This window comes from Pipistrellus kuhlii, unplaced genomic scaffold (assembly GCF_014108245.1).
Source record: "Pipistrellus kuhlii isolate mPipKuh1 unplaced genomic scaffold, mPipKuh1.p scaffold_m20_p_2, whole genome shotgun sequence".
NCBI classification, from domain to species: Eukaryota; Metazoa; Chordata; class Mammalia; order Chiroptera; family Vespertilionidae; genus Pipistrellus; species Pipistrellus kuhlii.
The window spans coordinates 169,631,543-169,657,388 of record NW_023425515.1 but is presented as its reverse complement, the minus strand read 5'-3'; the positions used below and the strand labels follow the sequence as shown (position 1 = coordinate 169,657,388).

General features: G+C 42.3%; 1 protein-coding gene across 1 annotated transcript in view; it reads left to right on the top strand.

Moving 5' to 3' along the window:
- The window catches only part of ZSWIM5 (zinc finger SWIM-type containing 5), a 92,115-nt gene extending 66,594 nt beyond the window's left edge, over positions 1 to 25,521 (top strand). Inside the window, exons 6-14 of the mRNA XM_036446363.2 lie at positions 3,479 to 3,655; positions 8,415 to 8,561; positions 9,065 to 9,202; positions 10,887 to 11,147; positions 11,354 to 11,489; positions 13,006 to 13,163; positions 21,317 to 21,480; positions 21,932 to 22,013; positions 22,708 to 25,521. Coding sequence (XP_036302256.1) covers positions 3,479 to 3,655; positions 8,415 to 8,561; positions 9,065 to 9,202; positions 10,887 to 11,147; positions 11,354 to 11,489; positions 13,006 to 13,163; positions 21,317 to 21,480; positions 21,932 to 22,013; positions 22,708 to 23,570 — 2,126 coding nt within the window. The 3' untranslated portion in view covers positions 23,571 to 25,521. The remainder of the gene's footprint in view (positions 1 to 3,478; positions 3,656 to 8,414; positions 8,562 to 9,064; positions 9,203 to 10,886; positions 11,148 to 11,353; positions 11,490 to 13,005; positions 13,164 to 21,316; positions 21,481 to 21,931; positions 22,014 to 22,707) is intronic.
- The last annotated feature ends 325 nt before the right edge of the window (positions 25,522 to 25,846 follow it).

Genomic DNA, 25,846 nt, shown 5'->3' with positions numbered 1-25,846 from the left:
TATCATCTCTTTCTCCTTAAAAAACCTTTTCATCTTATTTCCAAAACACTACAAATTTAATTTAAAACATAAAAATTAAAAAACACACACACACACAACCATGTCACCCCAATAAATTTAATTTTAAAAAATATATACTTTATTGATTTTTTACAGTGAAGAAGGGAGAGGGATAGAGTTAGAAACATGGTTGAGATCAGCTGCCTCTTCTCCTGCACACCCCGTACTGGGGATGTGCCCACAACCAAGGTACATGCCCTTGACCGCAATCGAACCTGGGACCTCCCAGTCTGCAGGCCCAACGCCTTATCCACTGAGCCAAACCAGTTAGGGCGGGCTTAATTTTTTTAAAAAGATTAAGCCTTTTAAAAGGCTTGCTATTCTCTCTTGGTTTTCTCTTGGTTCTCGTCTTACTTCATTGGCCCTTCCTCCTACGTCTTTTTTACTGTCTCCTTCCCATTTTTCAAGCTAAAATGCTAGAGTGTCCAAGGATCAGTCATTAAACCAGTTATCTTTCTACTAGAGGCCCAGTGGATGACATTCGTGTACTCAGGGTGGGAGGGGGAGAAGTCCCTCAGCCCAGCCTGCTTCCTTTCGCAGCCTGGGAGCCCATGAGGATGTCAGACTGAAGGCTTCCTGACATCTTTTTTTTTAAATATATTTTATTGATTTTTTACAGAGAGGAAGAGAGAGGGATAAAGAGTTAGAAACATCGATCAGCTGCCTCTTGCACATCCCCCACTGGGGATGCGCCCGCAACCAGGTTACATGCCCTTGACCGAAATCGAACCTGAGACCTTTCAGTCCACAGGCCGATGCTCTATCCACTGAGCCAAACCGATTTCGGCCTTCCTGACATCTTTAATGCTGCTATGGAGATGGTAGAGGCTCCCACCACCACTGTTGCGCTCACCAGCCATCAGCCCAGCTTTTGGCTGAGCGGCTCTCCCTGTGGGAGCACACTGACCACCAGGGGGCAGCTCCTGCATTGAGCGTCTGCCGCCCCCCCCTCCCGCAGTCACTATAGTGGTCAGTGTGTATCACAACGAACAGTTATTCTGCCATTTGTCGATTTGCATGTTACCCTTTTATTATATAGGATATTTATTTCATTACATTGTTTTAATAGTCATCTATATACTAACAACTTCCAAATGTATGCCTCCTTCTTAGAGATTTTCTCTCAATTCCAGGCTAGTATGTTCAATGACCTTCCAATATCTCCACTTAGATATTAATGGGCATCTCAGTAGGATTTCTTACCCCACAAGCCCCACCCAAACATGCTCTTTCTGCAGTCTTCCCTGTATCTATATATGTCAAGTCTGTCTTAAAAACCTTGGAGTCATTCTTGATTTTTCCCTTTTTCTCTCATCCCAGATTTAATCCATGAGCAAATTCTATTGCTTTTACTTTCAGTATATATATAAAAAATCCATATACTCTCATCACTCCCCCTGCTTATTACTCTGGCCAACTTATCATCATTTTTCACAAATTACAGTGGCCTCCTGCTTTTATCCTTCTATCTTATAGTCTATTCTCAATATTGCTTCCAGTTAGCCTTTTAAAATGCAAGTCAAGCCCTAGGCAGTTTGGCTTAGTGGATAGAGTGTTGTCCAGTGGACTGAAGGGTTACAGGCTCAATTCCAGTCAAGGGAACATACCTTAGTTGCAGGTTTGATCCCTGGCCCTGGTCGAGTCCCATGCAGAAGGCAACCAATCGATGTGTCTCTCTCATCATTGTTGTTTCTCCACCCCCCTCTCTCTCTGAAATCAATAAAAATATATTTCCCCAAAAATTAAAATGCAAGTCACATCATATACCTTCAACAGCTCAAAGTCCTCCAGTGGCTTCTCATCTTACTCAGAAAGCCAAAGTCATTTTCACTCAGGCCTGCAAGGCCCTCATTATCTAGCTCCCTGGTATCTCTCTGATCTCATCTCCTATGATTTCTCTGCTTGCTCATTCCATTCCAAGTACACTGGCCTCTTTGTAGCCCTTAAACACTCCTCAGGATCTCAACACTTGCTTTTCCTTTTGCCTGGAATGCTCTTCCCTTAGTTGTGTCTTGTCTTCAGTTCCTTCAAGTCTCTGTTCAAATGTTACCTTATTCTATATAAAACAATTACCCTCACCTAACACCAGCTTGCCTTTCTCTCTAACTCCACTCTCATTTTTTTCTACAGCATCTATAACCATCTGATATATATTTATTTAACTATCTCTCCCCATTTGAATGTAAAGGTTGCTTTGTATATCTTTAGTACCTGGAACAGAATCTTCCGTGTAGTAAGGACACATAATTTACTAACTTAATGAATTACAGAATGTATTGGGAGCCTGATCCCCAGTGTGGGGTTCTCACTTCAGCAAGAGAGGGGCTTGGACTGCAGCCACTAGAGGAGTCATTGTACTTCTACTGAGGAACAATATGGAGAAGTAGTTCCAGTAAATACTGTCAGTGTTATTCTCATTTAATTCTCTGAGCCCATACTCTGTAGAATATCTCAAATTCTGAAGAGATGATCAGACTCCAACGATTTTAGTTTAGTGGATGAAAATGTTCATTTATTTCATGCTCAGTCTGAATCTTTTGACTTTTCTTCCCTATATTTTTGCTCAGGCTCAGTAGATGCACACCTCATTTGGGCATTTCTGGAAACATCAGTACAGTGTTCAGTTCTTTATCCCAAAATAGTTCCAACCGCCCTTAATTTGGCATAGAGTCAGTTAAATAATCTTTTACACCTTTTTATATTTTTTTAAATGTCATTCCCATGACTCCTCTATGTGCAATTTATAACCATATAACATTCCTTTGGTCTTCATACACACCACTCTTAAGAAATGAGCCTAATTTGCTTGCTGTTTTGGTTTCCTTGCACCTTTTTTCTGGAAGGGAGATGCCACGGTAAAACTCTAATGAGAAAACAAGACTGTTGTTAGTATCAGTTTTTCTTATTGGAGAACAAGGCTGTAAGCCTGCAGTTATCAGTGTGATAAAGACACCAGAATACACAGGGCTTTAACTCTTTTTCAGCTTTTAATATGAATTTCATGGAAGTCCTCAGTCTGATAAGGGTCATGCTGTAAATGAGACAGGATATAGATTGACCAGAAAGATTACCTCCCTACTTCTCTCTTCCTCTGACTTCTGTTTGTATCCTCATAATTAAGCAGCTGAACACCATTGTTCCTTCTCTCTTTCATGTGGCTCTGGGTCCTAGGAGAAATTAGTTTTCTGTAAGAAGTAGAAAGGCAGCCATAGACCTCTGTAGAAAGTATCTTTCCATAGAGGGCATAGACACACTAAAAGCTATCCAATAAACAGGTAACACAACAAACACCCAGACAGATGGCAGAGTGGCTGCTCTCACTAACCACATGCCCACCCTCCCACCCTGAAGAACACAAGAGTTAGAGCTTCAGATAATCCATCATTAAACTGCTGCATGAATTTCTTTCTTTTGCCAGACTCCTTACCCAGACCAAGACGAACAGTGTTTACTAGAGCCATTGAGGGCCGTGAATTGCATTGGCAAGACAGCCACCTACAGCGAATAATTAGCAGCGATATATATATAGCTCCTGCCTGTCAGCGGGAAAGTGAGAGGCTACTCTTTAATTCCCAAGGCCAGCCACTGTGGCTTGGTAAGTGTATCTCTCTTCTGGAGTCCAATCTCACTTCTTGGCCTGAATGTGTCATTTGCATCGGTACCAGCAACACAACTATAGTTGGGATGATTTTCATGCATATCTTTTGGGGCCTTCATTCAGGCCTCAGTATTTATGTGAATATACTAAGCATTTGGTATATGTACTCAGCTGAGGTACAGTAACCTCAAATAGAGGAATTTATATTCTGTATCCTAAATTTTGGGAGGGGAAAGGCATTAATAAATCTCAAAGAGTACTACTAAAACTAGTAGATATCAGTTCATAGGTTCCCTTAATCAACAGTTACTGAAATTATGTTTTGCTAAAAAGGCACTACATTTGAAACTTAAATTATCCTGTGTTAGTAGCTAGGGCACAATCTTCATTTGTCACCAAGCTTATTCCTTTCCACCTTTCCTTCATCATAACAGAATAAAGCTGTTCCTTTGTTAGATCATCTTCTGGCCTTTTATCATTCTATTCTTGACTTTATTTCAGGATGCCCATTACAAAAGAAAAATTGTTTTAAAATAGATTTATTTTCTGAGTCTTACACTAATGATTTACATATTTATTATCTGTTCCCAGTTCCCTACCTCTATCCCTCAGCCCATTATCTTTGTCTTTCGAGATCTTACTGAATCTGGGTATGACCCTGTCTTTCACTTTAAAGCCTTGGCCAAACTCACTGTGGGTCATTAGCTGAAGTTCCCTCTGATTATCTTTCCTCTTCTCTGATTCAACACTTCTATATAAAACTAACAAGCTTGTGGGGGGGAAAAAGAATTACCTCATTAATAAACAAAGATGCAAATCAAAACAACATTGAATTACCATTTTTGGATTGTCAACTGGTCAAGGATTTTAAAAATAAAGATTATTGAATGAGGTTGCATGGAGATAGGTACTCTCATATTACTGGTAGGAGTGTAAATGTTAAAGCCTTTCTAAAGGGTATTTTAGCAATACTTATCAAAAGCCTTTAAAACACATTCATAGCCTTTGATCTAGGATTTCTGTATCTAGGAATTTATCCTGAGCTATAATTACCTAAAAATATGCATAAAATTAGAGGGTCTGTTAGAGCATGGTTAAAAATAATGTACAGATGAGAAAATTAGAAACAATCTAATATCCAACAATAGGGAATTGATTGACTCAGTGGATAGTACATATTCAGTGGAGTGATATGTAATCACTTTTAGTGTTATAAAAATACATTTAATGACATGGAAAAATATTTACATTGTGTGGAGTGGAAAAACCCAGTTATAAGACAATAATTACATCACCCCATTGTAATTAAAATTGAATAGAAAAATCTGGATATATACATGAAAGTGGAAACAATGCTTATCTCTAATGTTTATTTTATATTTTGCTTATCTATTTTTTTTAATTTTTTGCAATTATTTTTATAAATTGTAATGTTTAAAAGAAATCACAAAATAAGCCATAAATCTCATTATGATCAATTGCCCATTTACAAGCCTTTGCTAGTCCTCCATTATCCCTAAAGTAAATCCAAACTCCTTAGTATGGCATTAAAACTCTTTACCGAAGAAAGTTCTAAAAAAAAAAAGAAATCAAGATGGCGGCGTAAGTGAGCAACTGGTCTGCCGCTCCCACAACAATTTAAAAATTAAAACTAGCCGAAACCGGTTTGGCTCAGTGGTAGAGCGTTGGTCTGCGGACTGAAAGGTCCCAGGTTCGATTCTGGTCAAGGGCATGTACGTTAGTTGCGGGCACATACCCAGTAGGGGGTGTGCAAGAGGCAGCTGGTCGATGTTTCTCTCTCATCGACGTTTCTATCTCTCTATCTCTCTCCCTTCCTCTCTGTAAAAAATCAATAAAATATATATTTTTTTAAATTAAAACTAATATAAAGGACATCTATCATCCAAAACCACGGGAAGGTTGGCTGAAAGAGAAAGGAGTGCAAGCGCTGAAAAGCTGAGGAGCCTAGGTACGGAGGCATGCGAATCAGTCTGGTGGCGAATCGAGCTGGTGGCAGGCAACTGGGCACGCAGCTTTTCTTTTCAACCCGAAAGGAAACAAGCTCCCTATCACTTTGAAATCAAGTTTCTGGGGTCACGTGGGGGACTCAGACACCTACGGGGAGAAACTGGTTTGTCGGCCATTGGTCCAAAGTGAGGGTGACTCTTGCAAAGGTGCACGCAGCAATCATTGTTTACTATGCTGGATCACAGGGAAGCCGGGACTTGGAAATGCAGGGGGAGCGGGGAGCTGGGACATGGGACAGCCTTTGCTGTTAGCCAGGCCCCAACCTAGTGCTGTCTTGAGACCCCACCCCACCCTGAGGCCCTGCCCCACGACCCTGCCCTGAGGCCCGCCTGCAGATTCTACAGACCCGCCCAGGCACCACACAACTGCTTTTGCATGTAAATGGCTAGTATTGTGGCAGCTTAACGAAATAAACTGCAGCTCCAGCAACAAAGCTCCAGCAACAAAACCGACAAGTCCCAAGCAAATGAACTGTACCCCATTGGTGATCCAAAAGCCAGTGTTCCTAGTGGTCAGTTTCAACCCCTCACACCCCATAAGTGACACATTCGGGTGACGGACTCAGTGAGCACCAAAGCCCCTGAAACAAACCGTGTCTCCAGCACAGCAGTTCTTCCTTTATAGACAGAGCGGGTCCTCACAGACAACTGGCCTGGAGATCAATTCCTCCCAGTGTACCAACAGCAATCAAGGCTTAATTACACCAAGACTTTGCACTCAGCCTACAAAGGGATATACCAAAAGCGACCACCCCAGGTGATTGGGGAAGCTGATAGGTCACCTACCATACAAAGCCACTCCATCAACACAGGGAGGAGACACAGAAACATGTCACGAATGGGAGAGATGGAGAAAAGTAAACTACTGGACAACACAGAGTTCAGAATCACATTTATAAGATTACTCAAGAATCTTCTAAAAACCTTTGAGAAACTTGATGAGACCTCCAAGTAGCCTGGTGAGACCTTCAAGGACCTTAAAGAGAATACCAAAAAAATGGAAAAGTCAAAAATTAAGCATACAATCTCTGAAATAAAGAATATACAGAAATTCAAATATAGATCAATGTACCCCAAGAATCAAACCAAAGATCTGGAATATAAGAGAGGCAGAAAGAAAGAAGAATCCAAAAGTGTGAGGATAGTGTAAGGAGCCTCCGGGATGGCTTAAAGCGTACCAACATCCGGATTTTGGGGGTGCCAGAGGAGTGCGAGCAGGATATTGAAGGCTTAATGGAAGAAATAATGACAGAAAACTTTCCCTACCTGGAAAAAGAAATAGACTTACAAGTTCAGGAAGCATACAGAACCCCAAACAAGAGGAATCCAAGGAGGGACACACCAAGAAACATCATAATTAAAATGCCAAGGGCAAAAGACAAAGAGAATCTTACAAGCAGCAAGAGAAAAACAGCTAGTTACCTACAAGGGAGCACCCTTACGACTGTCAGCTGATTTCTCAACAGAAACTATGCAGGCCAGAAGGGAGTGGCAAGAAATATTCAAAATGATGAACAACAAGAACCTACAACCAAGATTACTTTACCCAGCAAAGCTATCATTCAGAATTGCAGGTCAGATAAAGAGCTTCACAGACAAGAAAAAGTTAAAGGAGTTCATCAACACCAAACCAGGATTACATGAAATGCTGAAGGGTATTCTTTAAGGAAGGAAGAAGAAGAAGAAAGTAAAGGTAAAAATTATGAACAACAAAAAGACATTAAAATACATACCTACCAACAAGCGAACCTAAAAATCAAGTGAATAAAAAATCTGAAGAACAAAATGGACTGGTGAATATAATAGAATCAGGGACATAGAAAGGGATTGGACTAACAATTCTTAGGGGTGAGGGAAGAGATTGGACAAGAATCTTACACCTATGGATGAAGACAGGGGCGGGGGGGTAAGGGCATGAGGTGGAGTTGAGGATCAGGTGGAGGAGAGCTATGGGGGAAGAAGGGGAAAAGAGGAACACCTGTAATAATATGAACAATTTATTATAAATAAATAAATACTCTTTACCTTCCAGATTCTACCTTCCCATGCTATCTCTAGCTATATAGCCTAACTCTACACAGAACTATTTGTCATACTGTGAAGTACTATATAGAATACTTTTTATTCTTTTATTTTTATGCCTTTATAATGTTCCCTTTGCCAGGAATGCCTTTTCCTGTTTGTCTACTATCTATTTTAAATCTTACTTGTCCTACAAAATACAGCTCAAATATTATTTTCTATCTGTATATATTTCTATCATGTCTTTTATTTTTAACTGTCTTATAATGATCTATTTATGTAACATTTTTTTAGCTCTTTGAGGGAAGTGGCTATTTCTTATTCATCTTTGTACTTTCATTTGGCAAATAATAGGTTCTCAGGAAATGTAGGATTAATAAATGAATGAGGCCTCTCCCTTTAGTCAGTTAGTTGCTACCACCACTGGATTCCCATAATACATATTCACAAAGAGTTACAATATCTTATTATCCTAGTTGTGTGTCCCTTTCTACACCATAGCTTGAGACGTCAGGGTAGCTCTTAATGGTAATGCCTGTGACTTATTCAACTTTATATCCTTAAAAGATAACACACAGTTCCTGGTACACAGTAGATATCAGGTTGAATTTGAGGAACTGAACAGAACACAAACTCCTTTTCTCAAGCGTGAATTTACCTAATTTGAACATTTAATACAACCAAAATATTTTCTTCTCATCTGGTAGAACATGTGCCTACAGCCTGTGCTCGGGTAGATGCCCTGCATTCCCATGGTTATCCAAAAGAGGCCCTCAGACTCACAGTGGCCATTATCAATACTTTGAGGTTGCAGCAGCAACGGCAGCTGGAAATCTACAAGCATCAGAAGAAAGGTACAGTGATTAGGAGCCATTCTAACTCTAAGCCTATTAGGAGCCATCCTAATTCCTTAGGCTAAGGCTGAAGAGGATCCTCAGCAGCTACAAGTTGTAAGGTCTTAATGTTTATGAAGTTTCATAGTTTGGCAGAGGCTGGGGATTCCAGATTATGCTGCATGCTATGTGGAATGTCTCACTTTACTCTTTGTAAAATGGGAATAATAATGCCAGCATGCCTCCCTCAGAAGGCAGTTGGAAGGCCCACTGAGATCTGACATAAGAGCCTTTTAAAACTGTAAAGCTGTATCTACATATGTGAGCCTAAATAGAGACCATAAGTCTTTGCAGCTGGCTGATAAGCTTGTGACCTGTCCCATCAACCCAAGGCAAGACAATGAGGGAAGCTTTCTCTGAGTCTCAGGGCCAAGTTCTGAAAGAAAGTGGAGAGGAGGCCCAGGCAGGGACAGAGAGCAGTGTATCTCTATCGTTCTCTAAAACTATGACCTGCTTGTTTCCAGAACTGTTGCAGAGAGGAACCACAGCCATCACAAACCTGGAAGGTTGGGTGGGTCACCCCCTGGATCCCATTGGCTGCCTATTCCTTACTTTAACTGAGGCCTGCCGCCTGAATGATGATAGCTATCTGGAAGTGTCAGGTATGGGGGTCAGCATGAGACAAGCTGAATTGTCCTGGGTAGCCCTCTTCATCCTGCCAGATGTGTTCTACCCTTCCTGTAGCCTTTTTTCTCTCTTATCCAAACATCACCTTCCCTGAGAGGTTTCCTTAGGCTTCCTCTCTTTTCCACCTTCCTTTTGTACCCTGTGGACTAGCCTTGTCCTTCTCTCACATTTTACCTTGCCACCTTCCTTTGCTCTCTCACTTCCCATGAATATCTAAAGAGTGTGATCCAAGGGAAATAGGAGAGAGAGAGAGAGAGAGAGAGAGAGAGAGAGAGAGAGAGAGAGAGAGAGAGAGGGAGAGAGAGAGATTTCAAATCAAAGGCCAAGTCCTCAGAGCAATCTGGAAGTGGGAAAGAACTCTCATCAAGAATGTGTCCCTTGCAATTGTATAATATTCTCCTGTTTCTTTGAACTTTCTTCCTAATGATGTTGATTTTATACCAGTTTTACAAATAAAAAATAGAAGAGATGTTATTCAGTAGTCTCAAAGTAGTAAGGACTAGAGACAAAATTGATTTTGCTCTCATTTATGCCATCACTATATTGTATACATGCATCTATTATATTGATAGTATTTAACACACTGCATTACAATTTGTTTACAAGTGAGTATCCCTTACTAGGCTGTCAGCTTCCTGAAAGCAGAAATTATGGCTGACTTATGATCCCAGCACTTAGTGTAAGACCTCCCATTTAATAGTCGTTCATAAATAGTTACTAGGTAAATGAAAGAGGAAAGGAAAGAAACCAAACTCTAACTTTTAAACCTGTTCTTTTTTTTTCTGAAACTTTGAATCTAAGGGTGGAATATATAAAGTAATAATAGCTGAAACCGGTTTGGCTCAATGGATAGATTGTCGGCTTGGGGACTGAAGGGTCCTGGGTTCAATTCTAGTCAAGGGCATGTACCTTGGTTGCGGGCATATCCCCAGTGGGGGGTGTGCAAGAGGGAGCTGATCGATGACTCTCATCGATGTTTCTAACTATCTCTCTCCCTTCCTCTCTGTACAAAATCAATAAAATATATATTTTTTTAAAATAAAAAAATAAAGTAATAATAACATAGGAATTATAAGTGTTATAAAAGTAATAGTTTAGCTGGATGGATTTGGATTTCTCTGGAAAGATACAAGGGGAGGCCCCAATCTAAGCTAGGGCTGCCCTTATCTTCCTTCTCATCCCTTAAAAGGGAGTCATCATCTTTGGTCTGTTTCATCTGCACAGTGATATTTGCATCTGCAAAACCTGAGACTGCACTTGGGGTTTCTTCACCACTGACATACACTCAGCTTCTTCTATACGCCAGACCCTGGAAATGCATCGGGCAATGAGATAAAGTCGCTTTCCTTTAAGATACTCACACTTTAGTGAAAGAGATAGAAAAACAGGTCATTATGGTATTATAATTACTAGCAAAAGATTAGTATAAGATTTTTATATTTCCCCAACTGGCCCAGCCAGTCATATATTAGGAAGAAGCTAGGAATCTTTGTGGCTCTGTGTAACTTTTTTCGGTATATTTTTCCTACTGCCATGGGGTTCTGACTCAGCTTCCCTGTGACAGCTGCTGACCCAGCTGTATTCCAAAGTGGGGGGGAGAGAGGAGCAGATGAATCCACGAGGCCTGACCTAAGGAATCTGGTGACCTGTTGCCCTCAGATATGAATGAAAGCAGACCCCCTGTGTATCAGCATGTACCCATGGCAGCAGGCTGCCCAAACAGCAGTGAGTCTTACCTGTCATTGGCCTTGGAAGTGGCTCTGCTGGGGCTGGGTCAACAGAGGGTGATGCCTGAAGGCCTCTACGCACAGGACAAGATGTGCCGCAATGAGGAGCAGCTCCTGAGTCGACTCCAGGAGCTTCAGCTGGATGATGAACTGGTGCAAACACTACAGAAACAGTGCCTCTTACTGCTAGAAGGTAAGGAGAGAAGAGGCTGTAGTCTTTTACCCGTGACTCTAGGTGCTCCTCTATTATATAGCACAAGTACAGAAACATTTTTGGCATTAAAGTATACTGAAGGTTCCCATGGCTAGCAAACATGTGTGGGGCCCTAGGGTTTAAGTCTAGGCTGGCAAATAGAAGCATACAGATAAGTAACTGGTTGGCTTATCTTCTTCCTACAGGAGGCCCCTTCAGTGGTCTGGGAGAAGTCATTCACCGAGAGAGTGTTCCAATGCATACCTTTGCCAAGTATTTGTTCTCAGCTCTCCTGCCTCATGATCCAGACCTGTCCTATAAATTAGCCTTACGTGCCATGAGGTGGGTAAATGTTTCCTCGCCCAATTGTCTCTGCCAAAGTAGAAGTCTTAGGTGCTCTTTTTCTTTGTTTATCTCACTTTTATCACTTTCCTTTTGTATCTATTCTATTGGACCTGCCACCAAGCCTGCCCTAACATGGCTTAGATATTTTCATATGATCAAGAATTCCTATCTGGGATGTCTTGCTAGTGACCCACTTGGCCCCTGGCTCTACTCTTGGTGGGTCATCTGAGGAAGCCCCTGATATTTTAATAGATGTGGAGCACCCATGGCCTGAGTCTTCCAGTTCTGGGGCCATTTAAGCAGCCTGAGAAGGGGTTTGAGCCTTTCCATAGCTCAACTGAGTCATGGTTCCCAGGAATGGGCCACCAGATACACCTAGGGAGGTAGAAATTATTTTTTTAAACTAAACTTGAGAACAATGAGCTGTGAGCATCCTTTTCCCAAACTAGAATAGGATCTTTGGTTCAGGCAGGTGGACCTCACGGCTGCAGCAGACCATACAGAATTTTAGTTAGACCATACGGTTGAGAGAGCGTCTCACCTCAACCAGAAAGAACTGTTGAGGATTCCTTGGCATATATTTCTTATACTTTTAAAAATAATCTTATGTCACAGGCCCCAGAGGGGACTGGGAGCCTGACCCTCTAGCACAGTCTCTCCAGCAAATTGTGTTGTCAGAGTGTGGGGGGTGTCCTAGGGCTTGGTGACAGGGTGAGTCTGTTTCTGGGGCATGTTTTCTGGGAATTCCAGGAAGGGTGGCAGCCTGAGCGGGTGGGGATGGGCCAGGCCCTTGCCCAGCAGAGTCCCCGTGTGCCCAGGCATGGGGTCTGGCCACCTCCACCCCGCAGCTGCCCCCTACCCCTCACAGGCCACGCTGCCTTGCACTAGAGCCTTCTAGTCTCACTTGTTACTTTTACTGTGTATATAAAGCTTCCTGGTTTAATATCCACCGCAAAAATAATAATAATAATAATAATAATAATAATAATAATAATAATAATAAATAAAAATAAAAAAATAATCTTATGGCCCTAGCTGGTTTTGCTCAGTGGATAGAGCATCAGCCTATGAACTAAAACATCCAAGGTTCAGTTCTGGTCAAGGGCACGTACCTTGGTTGCAGGCTCCTCCCTAGCGTGGGCCCTGCAACCAAGGTACATACAGGAGGCAACCAGTTGATGTATTTCTTTCACATTGATATTTCTGTCTTTCCCTCTCTCTTCCACTCTCTCTAAAAGTCAATGGAAAAATATCCTCGAGTGAGGATTTTTTTAAAAAATCTTAAGGCTTTTGAACTGTCTTTCAGATCCATTCACAGTGACTATTCAACTTGAATTCTACAGGTGTCTGGGCATTCACCTCATATAGAGTATAGGGTAGATTTTTAAATCTTCAAAGTTCTCAGTTAACCCTTTCTTGCTCATTTACTTCACTTCAAAGATAAGCATTTATAAGATGGCTCAAAATGGCAAAGGTCTGGATGGTGGCTACTGACTCTTTCTGGTTCTTCTAGGTTACCTGTTCTAGAAAACTCAAATTCTCCCGGGGACACTTCCCACCCTCAGCATATGGTGTCTGTGGTGCCCAGCCGTTTTCCTCGTTGGTTTACACTTGGACACTTGGAATCACAGCAGTGTGAACTGGCCTCCACCATGCTGACTGCTGCCAAAGGTAAGCATAGATAGATCATAGGCTTCTGCACCCCACTATGCCAGCTGGTCATGGCCCTATCAAGGGCTTGGGCTGCAGTCTCCTGAAGAAGAGAAGCCATTCATCTTCTTTTGACCTCTTAGAATGAGGGATCCTCATTTTGATTGCTGCGATGAGAGTGAGCACCTGGGCCCAGTCCAAAGTTTTGCCCTACTTACTATTTATAGAATCCTGAGTACATAGAATGAGATCATCTTCAAGGTAACTTCTAAATCTATCCATCCATATGATAAAGGCACTTCATCTTTCCAAACCTCAGGTTCAAAACCTATAAAACGGAAGAAACCAAGATGGCGGTGTAGGTGAGCAACTAATCTGCTGCCTCACACAACAATTTCTTTTTTTCTTTTTTTTAATATATTTTATTGATTTTTTACAGAGAAGAAGGGAGAAAGATAGAGAGCTAGAAACATTGATGAGAGAGAGACATCAACCAGCTGCCTCCTGCACACCCCTACTGGGGATGTGCCCGCAACCAATGTACATGCCCTTGACTGGAATCGAACCTAGGACTTTTCAGTCCACAGGCCGACGCTCTCTCCACTGAGCCAAACTGGTTTTCAAAACTACAACTAAACAACAAAACGTCTACCACCCAAAACCACAGGAAAGTTGGCTGAAAGAGAAAGGAGCACAAGCGCTGAAAAGCCTAGGCATGGAGGCAAACGAATTGGGCTGGAGGTGAGCGACTGGGCGCGCAGCTTTTTTTCAACCAGAAGGGAAACAAGCTCCCGATCACTTTGAAATCCAGTTTCTGGGGTCACATGGGGGGACCCAGACGCCTATGAGGAGAAGCTGGTCTGTCAGCCATTGGGTCCGAAAGTGAGGGTGACACTCTTGCAGAGGTACACGCAGCAATCATTGTTTTCTGCATTGGAGCTTGGAGACTTGGAAATGCTGAAAGGCAGAGACGGCTCATGGCAGCCATTGCTGTTTGCCACACCCCAGCCTAGTGACATCCTGAGATCCCGCCCCGCCCTGAGGCCCCACCCCACACATTGTACAAACCTGCCCAGGCTCCACACAGCTGCTTTTGCATAAGCAGCAAAAATACCGAGAAAAGGAAGGAGATCTCAAACAAAAGAAATGGAGGAGAACAAAAGACTGGACATAGAGTTCAAAACCACGGTTATAAGGTTTTTCAAGAATTTCCTAGAAAAGGCCGATAAATGTAATGAGACCCTTGAGGGTATGAAAAAGAAATTAAACCAACTAGAAATTAAACATACACTGACTGAAATAAAAAATATTATACAGAGACCCAACAGCAGACGAGAAGAACGCAAGAATCAAGTCAAAGATTTGGAATACAAAGAGGCAAAAGACACTCTTCTGGAGAAGCAAGAAGAGAAGAGAATCCAGAAAGTTGAAGATAATGTAAGAAGCCTCTGGGACAATTTCAAGTGTACCAATATCAGAATTATAGGAGTGCCAGAAGAAGAGAGAGAGCAAGATACTGAAAACCTATTTGAAGAAATTATGACTGAAAACTTCCCCCACCTGGTAAAAGAAATAGACTTACAAGTCCAGGAAGCCCACAGAACCCCAAACAAAAGGAATCCAAAGAGGACCACACCAAGGTACATCATAATTAAAATTCCAAGAGCAAAAGACAAAGAGAGAATATTAAAAGCAGCAAGAAAAAAACAGTTACCTACAAGGGAGCACCCATACAATTGTCAGCTGATTTCTCAACAGAAACTATGTAGACCAGCCGGGAATGGCAAGAAATATTCAAAGTGATGAATAGCAAGAACCTACAACCAAGATTACTCTACCGAGCAAAGATATCACTCAGAATTGAAGGCCAGATAAAGAGCTTAACAAATAAGAAAAAGCTAAAGGAGTTCATTACCGCCAAACCAAAATTATATGAAATGCTGAAAAGTATTCTTGAAGAAGAAGATAAAGATAAAAATTATAAACAACAAATACATAACTATCAACAAGTGAATCTAAAAACCAAGGGAATTTAAAAATCTGATGAACAGTATTAACTGGTGAATATAATAGAATCAGAGGTATGGAAGGGGAGTGAACTGATGATTCTTGGGGAAAAGGGGAGGGGGGGGGAGTGCGGGAAGAGACTGAACAAAAATTGTACACCTATGGAGAGGACAGTGGGGGTGGGGAAAGGGCAGAAGGTGGGGTGGGAACCTGGTGAAGGGAGCAAAGGAGGGGAAAAAGGGAACAATTGTAATAATCTGAACAATAAAGATTTATTTTAAAAGAAACACACACACACACACACGTAGAACTAAATAATCTGATTTGACCTATCTATGTTAAAACAATAGATTCAATTATCTTTTGAACAGAAAGCACTTGGCCCAGATTAGTTCACTAGTGAGTTATCAAATATTTAAGGGAAAAATGATACCAATTCTCGCCAAAACCGGTTTGGCTCAGTGGTAGAGCGTCGATCTGCGGACTGAAAGGTCCCAAGTTCGATTCTGGTCAAGGGCATGTACATTGGCTGCGGGCACATCCCCGGTAGGGGGTGAGCAAGAGGCAGCTGGTCAATGTTTCTCTCTCATCGACGTTTCTAGTTCTCTATCCCTCTCTCCTCCTCTCTGTAAAAAATCAATAAAATATATATATATATTTTTTAAATGATACCAATTCTCTACAATCCCTTACAGAAAATAGAAGCAGAGAGAATACTTCAAGTTATCCAGTGAAGCCAGCATTACTGTAATACCAAAATCAGGTAAACATAATACAAGAAAGGAAAACTACAGACCAATATCACTCATAAAGATAAATGCAAAAATCTTCATTAAAATATTAGATAATTGGCCCAGGCTGGTGTAACTCTGTTGGGTGTCATCCAGTGCACCAAAAATTTGCTGGTTCAATTCCTGGTCAGGGTACATGCCCAGGTTGTGGGCTCGATCCCCAGTAAGAGGCATGCAGGAGGCAGTGAATTGGTGTTCCACTCTCACATCTATGTTTCTCTCTCCTCCTTTCCTTTCTTTAAAAATCAATAAAAACACTTTTTTAAAAAATATATTTTATTGATTTTGTACAGAGAGGAAGGGAGAGATAGAGAGTTAGAAACATCGATGAGAGAGAGTCATCGATCAGCTGCCTCTTGCACACCCCCTACTGGGGATATGCCCGCAACCAAGGTACATGCCCTTGACTGGAATCGAACCCGGGACCCTTCAGTCCCCAAGCCGACGCTCTATCCATTGAGCCAAACCGGTCTCGGCAATAAAAACACTTTTAATTTTAAAATATGTATTAGCTAATTGGATCCAACAAAATATAAAAATAATTATACACCATGACCAAGTGGGATTTATTTTAGGAATGCTGGTTCAAGCACTTGAAAATAAAAGTAGTTCATCACATTCACAGGCTAAAGATGAATGAGCATATAATTTATATTGGTAGATGCAAGAAAATAATTTAACAAAATCCAATACCTATTCATGTTTAAAAAAAAAAACAAAAACCTTTCAGCAAACTAGTACTAGATCAGACTGACTCAGCTTTATAAAGAATATCTACATGACCTTGCTGGTTTTGCTCAGTGGTTATAAGAACGTCATCCCACAGACCAAAGGGTTGCAGGTTTGATTCTCAGTCAAGGGTACATACCTTGCTTGCAGGTTCGATCCCTGTCCCTGGTCTGGGTGTGAGCTGACCAATAGATGAATATCTACTGGTGAGGATTAAAAAAGAAAGAACATCTACAATGAACCTGTAGCTACCATTATACTTAATGGAGAAAAACTAGGTGCTTTCCCCTGAAAATCATGTATGAGACAAGAATGTCCTTCTTACCAAACCCATTCAGCATCATACTGGACCTAATGCAATAAGATAAGAAAGGAAATAAAAGCTATACAGATTAGAAAGGAAGAAATAAAACTGTCTTTGCTTGTAAATAACATGATTGTCTATGTAGAAAACCTCAAAGATTCAACAGTAAACTGGAACTAAGAAGTGATTATACCAAGGATACAAGGTTAAGATACAAAAGTCTGTTGCTTTCCTGTATGCCAACAATGAACAACTGCGGCTCAATGGTTGAGCATTGACCTGTGATCCAGGAGGTCATGGCTTTATTCCTGGTCAGGGCACAGGCCCGGGTTGTAGGATTGGTCCCTAGTAAGGGGCATGCAGGAGACAGCAGATCAATGGTTCTCTCTCATCATTTGATGTTTCTATCTCTCCCTTTCCCTTTGTCTCTGAAATCAATGGGGTGGGGGTGGGGGAATATATATATATATATATATATTTTTTTTTTTTTTCCCCCCCATTTGAAAAATGCTTTCCCTAACCAGTTTGGCTCAGTGGATAGAGCATTGGCCTGCAGACTCAAGGGTCCCAGGTTCCATTATGGTCAACATTCCCATTGGGGGGGGGGGGGGGGAGTTGTGCAGGAGGCAGTTGATTGATGTTTCTCTCTCATCGATGTTTCTAACTCTTTATCCCTTTCCCTTCCTCTCTGTAAAAAGTCAATAAAATATATTTTTTTAAATGCTTTAAAAACAACAAAAAACACACAAGCCCTGATCTATGGGCTCAGTTGGTTGAGTGGCATCCCAAGTGTCAAAAGGTCGCTGGTTTGATTCCCAGTTGAGAGGCAACCATCAATGTCTCTCTTTCTCTCTCTCTCTCTTTTCCCTCTCTCCCTTTCTCCTTCTAAAATCAATAACATTTTTAAAAACCACACAATACCATTTACATTAGCACCCCCAAAAAAGTACTTAAGAATAAATCTAACAAAATATATATGTACAATATTTATATGAGGAAAACTATAAAACTTTGATAAAAGAAATCAAAGAATATCTAAATAGGTATTTCATATCCATGGAGAGGAAGACTCAATATTTTTATGTCAGTTCTTCCCAACTTAATCTATAGATTCAATAAAGTCTCAACCAAAATCCCAGCAAGTTATTTTGTGTATGTTGATAAATTGTTTCTGAAGTTTATATGGAAAAGCATAAAACCTAGAATAGCCAACACAGTATTAAGGAAGAACAAAATTGGAGAACTAACACTACCCAACTTTAAGACTTTTCTGGCCGAAGCCAGTTTGGCTCAGTGGTGGAGTGTCAGTCTGCGGACTGGGAGGTCCCAGGTTTGATTCCGGCCAAGGGCATGTGCATTGGTTGCGGGCACATCCCCGGTAGGGGGTTTGCAAGAGGCAGCTGGTCAATGTTTCTCTCTCATCGATGTTTCTAGCTCTCTATCTCTCTCTCCCTTCCTCTCTGTAAAAAATCAATAAAATATATTTAATAAAAAAAAAAAGACTTTTCTGTAAAGCTATAGTAATCAAGACAGTGTGATATTGGCAAAATATCGGACAAATAGGTAAGTGGGACAGAAGAGAGCTTAGAAATAGACCCACACAAATATAGTCAATTGGCTTTTGACAAAGGGGTAAAGAATAGTCTTTTCAGCCGAAACCAGTTTGGCTCAGTGAATACAGCGTCAGCCTGCAGACTGAAAGGTCCCGGGTTCGATTCCAGTCAAGGGCATGTACCTGAGTTACAGGCACATCCCCAGTGGGGGGTGTGCAAGAGGCAGCTGATCAATGATTCTCTCTCATCGATGTTTCTAACTCTCTATCCCTCTCTCTTCCTCTCTGTAAAAAATCAATAAAATATACTTAAAAAGAATAGTCTTTTCAACAATTGGTACTGGAAAAACTGGGCATCTATATGCAAAAAAAATTTTTTTTTAAAATGAATGGAGACATTGAACTTACATCTTCCATAAAAATTAACTCAGAATGGATCATAGACATAAAACAAAATGCAAAACTATGAAATTTACAGAAGATAACATAGAAAATCTAGGTGACCTTGAGTTTGATAGCTTTTTAGATACAGTATACCAAAAACACAATCCATGAAAGAAAAGTAATTGTGCTCCAAGGTATTTACCAAAAGGACTTGGAAATCTATGTCTATACAAAAACTTGCACACAATGTTTACAGCAGTTTTATTTGTAATTGCCAAAGACTAGAAGCAACCAAGATGTCCTTCAAAAAGTGAATGGATAAATAAACTGATACATCCATACAATGGAATATTATCTATATATATATATATATATATATATATATATATATATATATATATATATATATATATGGCTAATATGCACAGTGTCCCCTTGGGAGTTTGACCAGGAGACTGGGAGTTTGATTGCTCACTATGACATGTGCTGACCAACAGGGGGCGGCGCAGAATGAAGGAAGGCCCCAGGTGGCAGCCAGAAGGCACTGATCAGTCCTGATGTTGGCCAGGCCTAGGGACCCTTCCCATGCACGAATTCGTGCACCAGGCCTCTAGTTTACCAATAAAAGGAAATGATTTATCAAGCTACAAAAAGGTGTGGAAGGAAGTCAGTATGAAAATGTTACATACTATAATTCCAAGTTCATGGCATTTTACTTGGCACAACTATAGAGACAGTAAAAAGATTAGTCACAGAAAGAATGAGGAGAAATGAATAGGTAGGTGTAGCACAGGAGATTTTTAGAGCAATGAATCTATTCTGTATAATACAGTAATGGAAGATCCATGAAACTATGTATATATTTGTCAAAAACCATAGACCTGTAGAACCACAATGGACCCTAATGTAAACTATCCACTTTAGTTACTAACGTAAGAATAAAATTGAGCATATAGACAGTTACCATATACTAGTACCCCATTTTCCCACTTGCAGTTTCCCCTATTATTAACATTTTACATGCTCAATTTTATTAATTTTTAAAATTGTGTGGGTTTTTTTCCGAAACCGGTTTAGCTCCATGGATAGAGCATCAGTCTGCGTATTGAAAGGTCCCAGGTTTGATTCCAGTCAAGGGTATATACATTGGTGCAGGCACATCCCCAGTAGGGGGTGTGCAGGAGGCAACTGGTTGATGATTCTCTCTCATCGATGTTTTTAGCTCAATATCCCCTCCCTTCCTCTCTGTAAAAATATATATATATATATTTTTTTTTTTTAAATTGTTTTTAGAGCTGACAGAAGCAAAAAGGTAATCTCTCCCATAATCCTGACACCCAAAGATAACTACCACTAAGACATATAAATATTCTATTCAGCCGAAGCCAGTTTGGCTCTGTGGGTGGAGTGTTAGCCTATGGACTGAAGGGTCCCGGATTCGATTCTGGTCGGGGGGCATGTACCTTGGTTGCAGGCACATCCCCAGTGTGGGGTGTGCAGGAGGCAGCTGGTCGATGATTCTCTCTCATCGATGTTTCTAGCTCTCTATCCCTCTCTCTTCCTCTGTAAAAATTCAATAAAATATATTTAAAAATAAATATTCTATTCATTTTCTATTCATATGTATGTACACACATACACCTTACACACACTGCTACTTATCTTTTATTTTTAATAAAAGTTGAATAGAATATTACCTATTCGCAAATTGTTTCTAATTCCCACAACAACCCTAAAAGGTTATTGTCTTTATTTTATAGATGAAGTAACTGAGCTGATAAGTGGCTGAACTAGGTTCAGTTTCCAGTGTATTTTATTCCAAAGCCTATATATTTTTACCACTATCCCTCTTTGTAAAACATAACACCTACTTTTTGTTCCATCTTTATTTAACACTTTACCCTTTTATAAGATGTACCAGTCTTGCATACACCGTTCTGCCTTCATGCAGTGAATTTCACTTCTGATGGTGTACATGTCCTTTCTGTGGAGTATTCCTTAACTCTGTGCCCTCGTACTGAATAGGAAGTGGTAGCCCAGCTTCTTTTTGCTCCAGGGAGGCAAACAATATCATTTTTAGCAATAATATTTCTGTCTTCTGTATAAGCAGCTCTCAAAATTCGTGTTTTTATGAAAATTATTTCTGAGACCTAAAGAGCCTGAGGGAAAGGAGGGCGAGGGGTAGAGGCAGATGAAAGGGTAAAGAGAAGTGAATACAAGTGGATGCCTCGGGAAGAAAGCAGCCTCCAGTGTTGGGTTCAGTGGAGACAGAGCTTGATTGTCCAGAATGGGTGGTACCATTCAATGAATTGATAGCAGACAGTTCAACCAGTACCTGCTGTGATCAGTGGCCATTCGGGAAAACTAAAGAAAACCCTATCCTTGATCCTTCTCTCGGTACCTATAGGAGACACTCTGAGGCTCCGAACAATCCTGGAAGCAATACAGAAGCACATCCATTCTTCCTCCCTCATCTTCAAACTGGCCCAAGATGCATTCAAGATTGCTACTCCCACGGACAGTAGTACTGACAGCACCCTACTCAACGTGGCCCTGGAGCTGGGCTTACAGGTATGGAGGAGTGCGCCTTCCCAGTGTTAGTCTTCTGGCCCAGGGACAAGTAGCAGAAGATAAAATCTTAGGGGAACTGGACATAGGCCAAATCTGGTTCTTTGTCCCCTGAACACAACTTGTAGCCTCGGCACAAGGTAAGAAGTCTATAAATCGGGCTCTGTTTTGAAGTTAAGTCCAGAAACAACATAGCTTTATGCTCCCCAGGTCCAGGTCTTCTTCCCACCCACTCACACTCCTCCAAGTCAAGCAAAGTGTTAAATAAGCACTTTATTTGTTAAAGGTCATCAGTGAAGCCTTTTGGGGGCTGAAATTAAACAAGCCTCTATGTATTTATCGAGGGGACAATAACTGTTTGAAGCACAAATAAATACTTGTTGCGTGAAGAAATGGCAAATAGGGAGAGAAATTTCATATACTTAACTCACTGGAAATGTCTCTTTTTGCCCAGGTGATGAGAATGACCTTATCAACCCTTAACTGGAGGCGCCGGGAGATGGTGCGGTGGTTGGTGACCTGTGCTACAGAAGTGGGTGAGTCTCCCACCTCCCTCTCCCCCCAGGGTAAAGGAGTTCCTGGGCCCTACTCTTGGGTCAGGACAACAAGTCATTAGAGCTCTCATATTCCTATTACTGATGACCTAAGAAAGGATGGGGCCACTGGTAGAAGGTGGCCTCTGCTCAGCCAGCCCCAGCTGACCCAGATTCTGCCTCTCTGCTTGGACTCTCTCCTGATGTCAGCAGTATTTTGTCCCTCTGATCAGAGACATCTGAGAGAATGAATTGTCAAAGGCCACTATCAAGTGCACCCTTGTGAGATAGTTGACCCAGTGGTTTGGTCCCAGTTCCTATCCATACTTCTGAAAAATCCCAAACAACTTGGAAGCTTAGGACCCATCTAGAGCCCAAAGCCCCAGTATAAGACTCTTCCCTGAGAAGCCCCACTTCAGCTAGAACCCCCAGGCAGATCTGGGGCTCTGCTGCTCCATCCTTGTGATGAGACCTTCAGTCCTCTGACCAGGGGAAGGAAGGAATGGAAAGAGACTCTAAACAGGGTCTGGCCATCCGGGATGCTCCCCTTGCCCTGGTTTGCCTCAGATCATCTCAAGGCTGCTGAGGAGAAGGGAAAACTCATCTCTGCAGGCAAGTTCTGACTCCAAATGGTAATCTGGGCAGACATGGATTGGGACCCTGATGGCCAAAGCTGAGCTCATGCTCTTCCTGACAGGTGTGCGGGCCCTGGTGAGCATCTTGCAGAGCTGGTACACACTCTTCACCCCCACCGAGGCTACTAGCATCGTGGCTGCCACAGCCGTATCCCACACCACTATCCTGCGCCTCAGTCTTGACTATCCACAGCGGGAGGAGCTGGCTAGCTGTGCTCGCACACTGGCCCTGCAGTGTGCTATGAAGGATCCACAGGGCTGTGCCCTATCAGCCCTTACACTCTGTGAGAAAGACCACATCGCCTTTGAGGCAGCCTACCAGATCGCCATTGATGCTGCCGCTGGTGGCATGACCCATTCTCAGCTGTTCACCATCGCCCGCTACATGGAGCTCCGTGGCTACCCGCTACGTGCCTTCAAGCTGGCCTCACTGGCCATGAGCCATCTCAACTTAGCCTACAACCAGGACACCCATCCAGCCATCAATGATGTGCTCTGGGCATGTGCCCTCAGCCACTCTCTGGGCAAGAATGAGCTGGCGGCCCTCATTCCCCTGGTGGTGAAGAGCGTGCACTGTGCCACGGTGCTCTCGGACATCCTGCGGCGCTGCACCGTGACTGCGCCTGGCCTGGCCGGCATCCCCGGTCGCCGCAGCTCTGGAAAGCTCATGTCCACTGACAAGGCTCCGCTGCGCCAGCTGCTGGATGCCACCATCAATGCCTACATCAACACCACACACTCACGCCTGACACACATCAGCCCTCGTCACTATGGAGAGTTTATTGAGTTTCTGAGCAAGGCTCGGGAGACCTTCCTGCTGCCGCAGGATGGCCACCTGCAGTTTGCCCAATTCATCGACAACCTCAAACAGATCTACAAAGGCAAGAAGAAGCTGATGCTGCTGGTGCGAGAGCGCTTTGGCTGAGAAAGCAGACAGCCCACTGCTGGGGCAGCCTGGGCTACCATCAGGTCAGGCTGAGGACACTGAGACATGTGTCCACCCTGAGAGGACCCTAAGCACCTGTGGCTGAACCAAAGGACCACAGGGCTAAGCATGGGGAGAGTCCAACTCTAGCCTGAACCTGCCTTGGCAAGGTTCTCGGGATAGCCCACTGTTCCTGGAGGAGCTGGGCCCTGCAGGTTGATCAGAAACTCTACAACATGCCACCTCACGCCCCTGTATCCTGCGTGTGTCCTGGGCATTGGCCCTCTCCCTTGGCAAACACAGAACACTGTTCCATCTCAGGGATTGCTTAACCAGAGAAACAGAAGCATGTATGGTACTGTAAATATTATAGTATATGTGTTGCCAATTACATTGTAAAGTTGTAACTATTTATAATTCTGGTTCTAATTTCATGGGTACTTGAAATAACTGTGGGTGGGAAGATAGACTTGTTTTCTGAGGAGACTCACACCATTTCTCAGGTTTCTGTTGCAGAGTATATACTGTTGGCAGTGGGAGAGTGCAAGTGGCAGGGAGAAAAATGGCCAGTTAGAATAAATCCCAAGTCTTGTCTATGCAGAAACTGCAGCCTACAGAAGGGGTAGCTGTAGCCGCATGGTGAGTAAGGGGCTGGGCCAGCACTGAACTTAGATTTGCTGCATGAAGCCATGAGGACACTGAAGCTCCTGCTCCTGCTCACACACCTTCTAGGAGCCTGCTGAGCTCCTGAGAAACAGGATCAGGGAGCAGGTGGAGGTCTGGGAGGCCACTGAGTTCATAGTGTTCATCTACTCTGGTCACCGTTGTTAGTGTCTGGTTTCATCTCTCATTGTGTGTGTGTGTGTGTGTGTGTGTCTGTATGGCTAAGTACACATGCCTGTATGCATAGATATGTCTGTGCATGCCTGTATGTGCACATATGTGTATCTGTGCGAATACATGTCTGTGCGCTGGACTATGGGTTTCTGTGTGAGGGTGAACATGTAGGAATACTTATCTGTGTGTGTTCATGTTGATACATGCTTAGTATGTATCTGGGCACACATGAGTTCATATGTATAAACATGTTTGTGTGTAGGCTTGCTCCATTAATGCATCTTTACGTGTGTAATTGTGTATATTTCAACATGTAGGTATGTATGTGAATTTATATTTGAGCATCTGCATGAATGTGGCTCTTCTTTTTTTGCCAGATGTCTTCCCAATTCCTCTTAATCTCTCTCACCAGCCAAACATGTTCTCCCTCTCTGTGCCTCCTTTATTCTCTCATCAAACAAGCTTCTAACCACTAGTCTATCTTAAGAGTGGCTTCTTCAGCTCCAGTTCTCTTCTCACCCTGTACTTGCTTTCTTCCTCTGCCTCTCTACCTCAAGCTTCCTCTGCCTGCTTTGGTCAGTCCCAATTGGTTACTGATTTGGAGGCTGGGGCTGGGATGCACTTGGCCTTTCCCTTTCTGACTAGTTTGTAGTCCTAGTGGGCAACTCCTATGTTAGCCCTGGCTGACCTCCACAATGTATGACATTCCTGCTACCTTCCTGCCCCTATGCTCAGCCTAGAATTAGGAGGTAGCAAGGGCATTCAGAAGAGTCATTTGGATGCCAGTGTCTTGGTGTTTACTGTTTTGTTTTAGTTCCTGAGTAAGGGATGGGGTGTGATAGGAAGGGTGGTATAGCTAGAGTGTGAACTAAGGACCTGTCTGCTCTATTTTCCTTTGACAGACTGTTTGTTTCCCCCGCTCCACACTAACCAGTAAGTTGTATTTGCTATTTGTGGCTAATGAAGTCTTACTGTTCAGCCGTGGGCCCTACAGCCTCTAAGCCCATCAGGTTGGTTTAAAAAAAGCCACTCCCATTTCTGTATCACGATTGCATTTTTTAGCAAGTATGTGAACTCAGTGCTTTTCTATAAATAAATCATAGATCAGAGAAAAGATTTTTGTAAAATCAGAAATTGTGTTTTCTCAATAAATGGGGCTCTTCTCTCTTTCTGCATTGCCCTGCCTGGGACAGGGAGCTGGTTGGCCTATAGGACAGTGGGTTTCTAGCGGTATAAGATGTGGAGGACAAACGAATTGCCTGCCACACCAGACCCTACTCCAGAGCTCACAAATAGCTTAGAGCCTTGTCCCAGGAAATAGGTACCATCATAATGAGCAGAAACACCAAGATCCTGAGAAAATTGGAGGGTATGCTCAGAAAAGAATGCAGAGCAACCCTGAGCAACACAGGGACTTTTGTCTTCAGAGGCCCTCACCT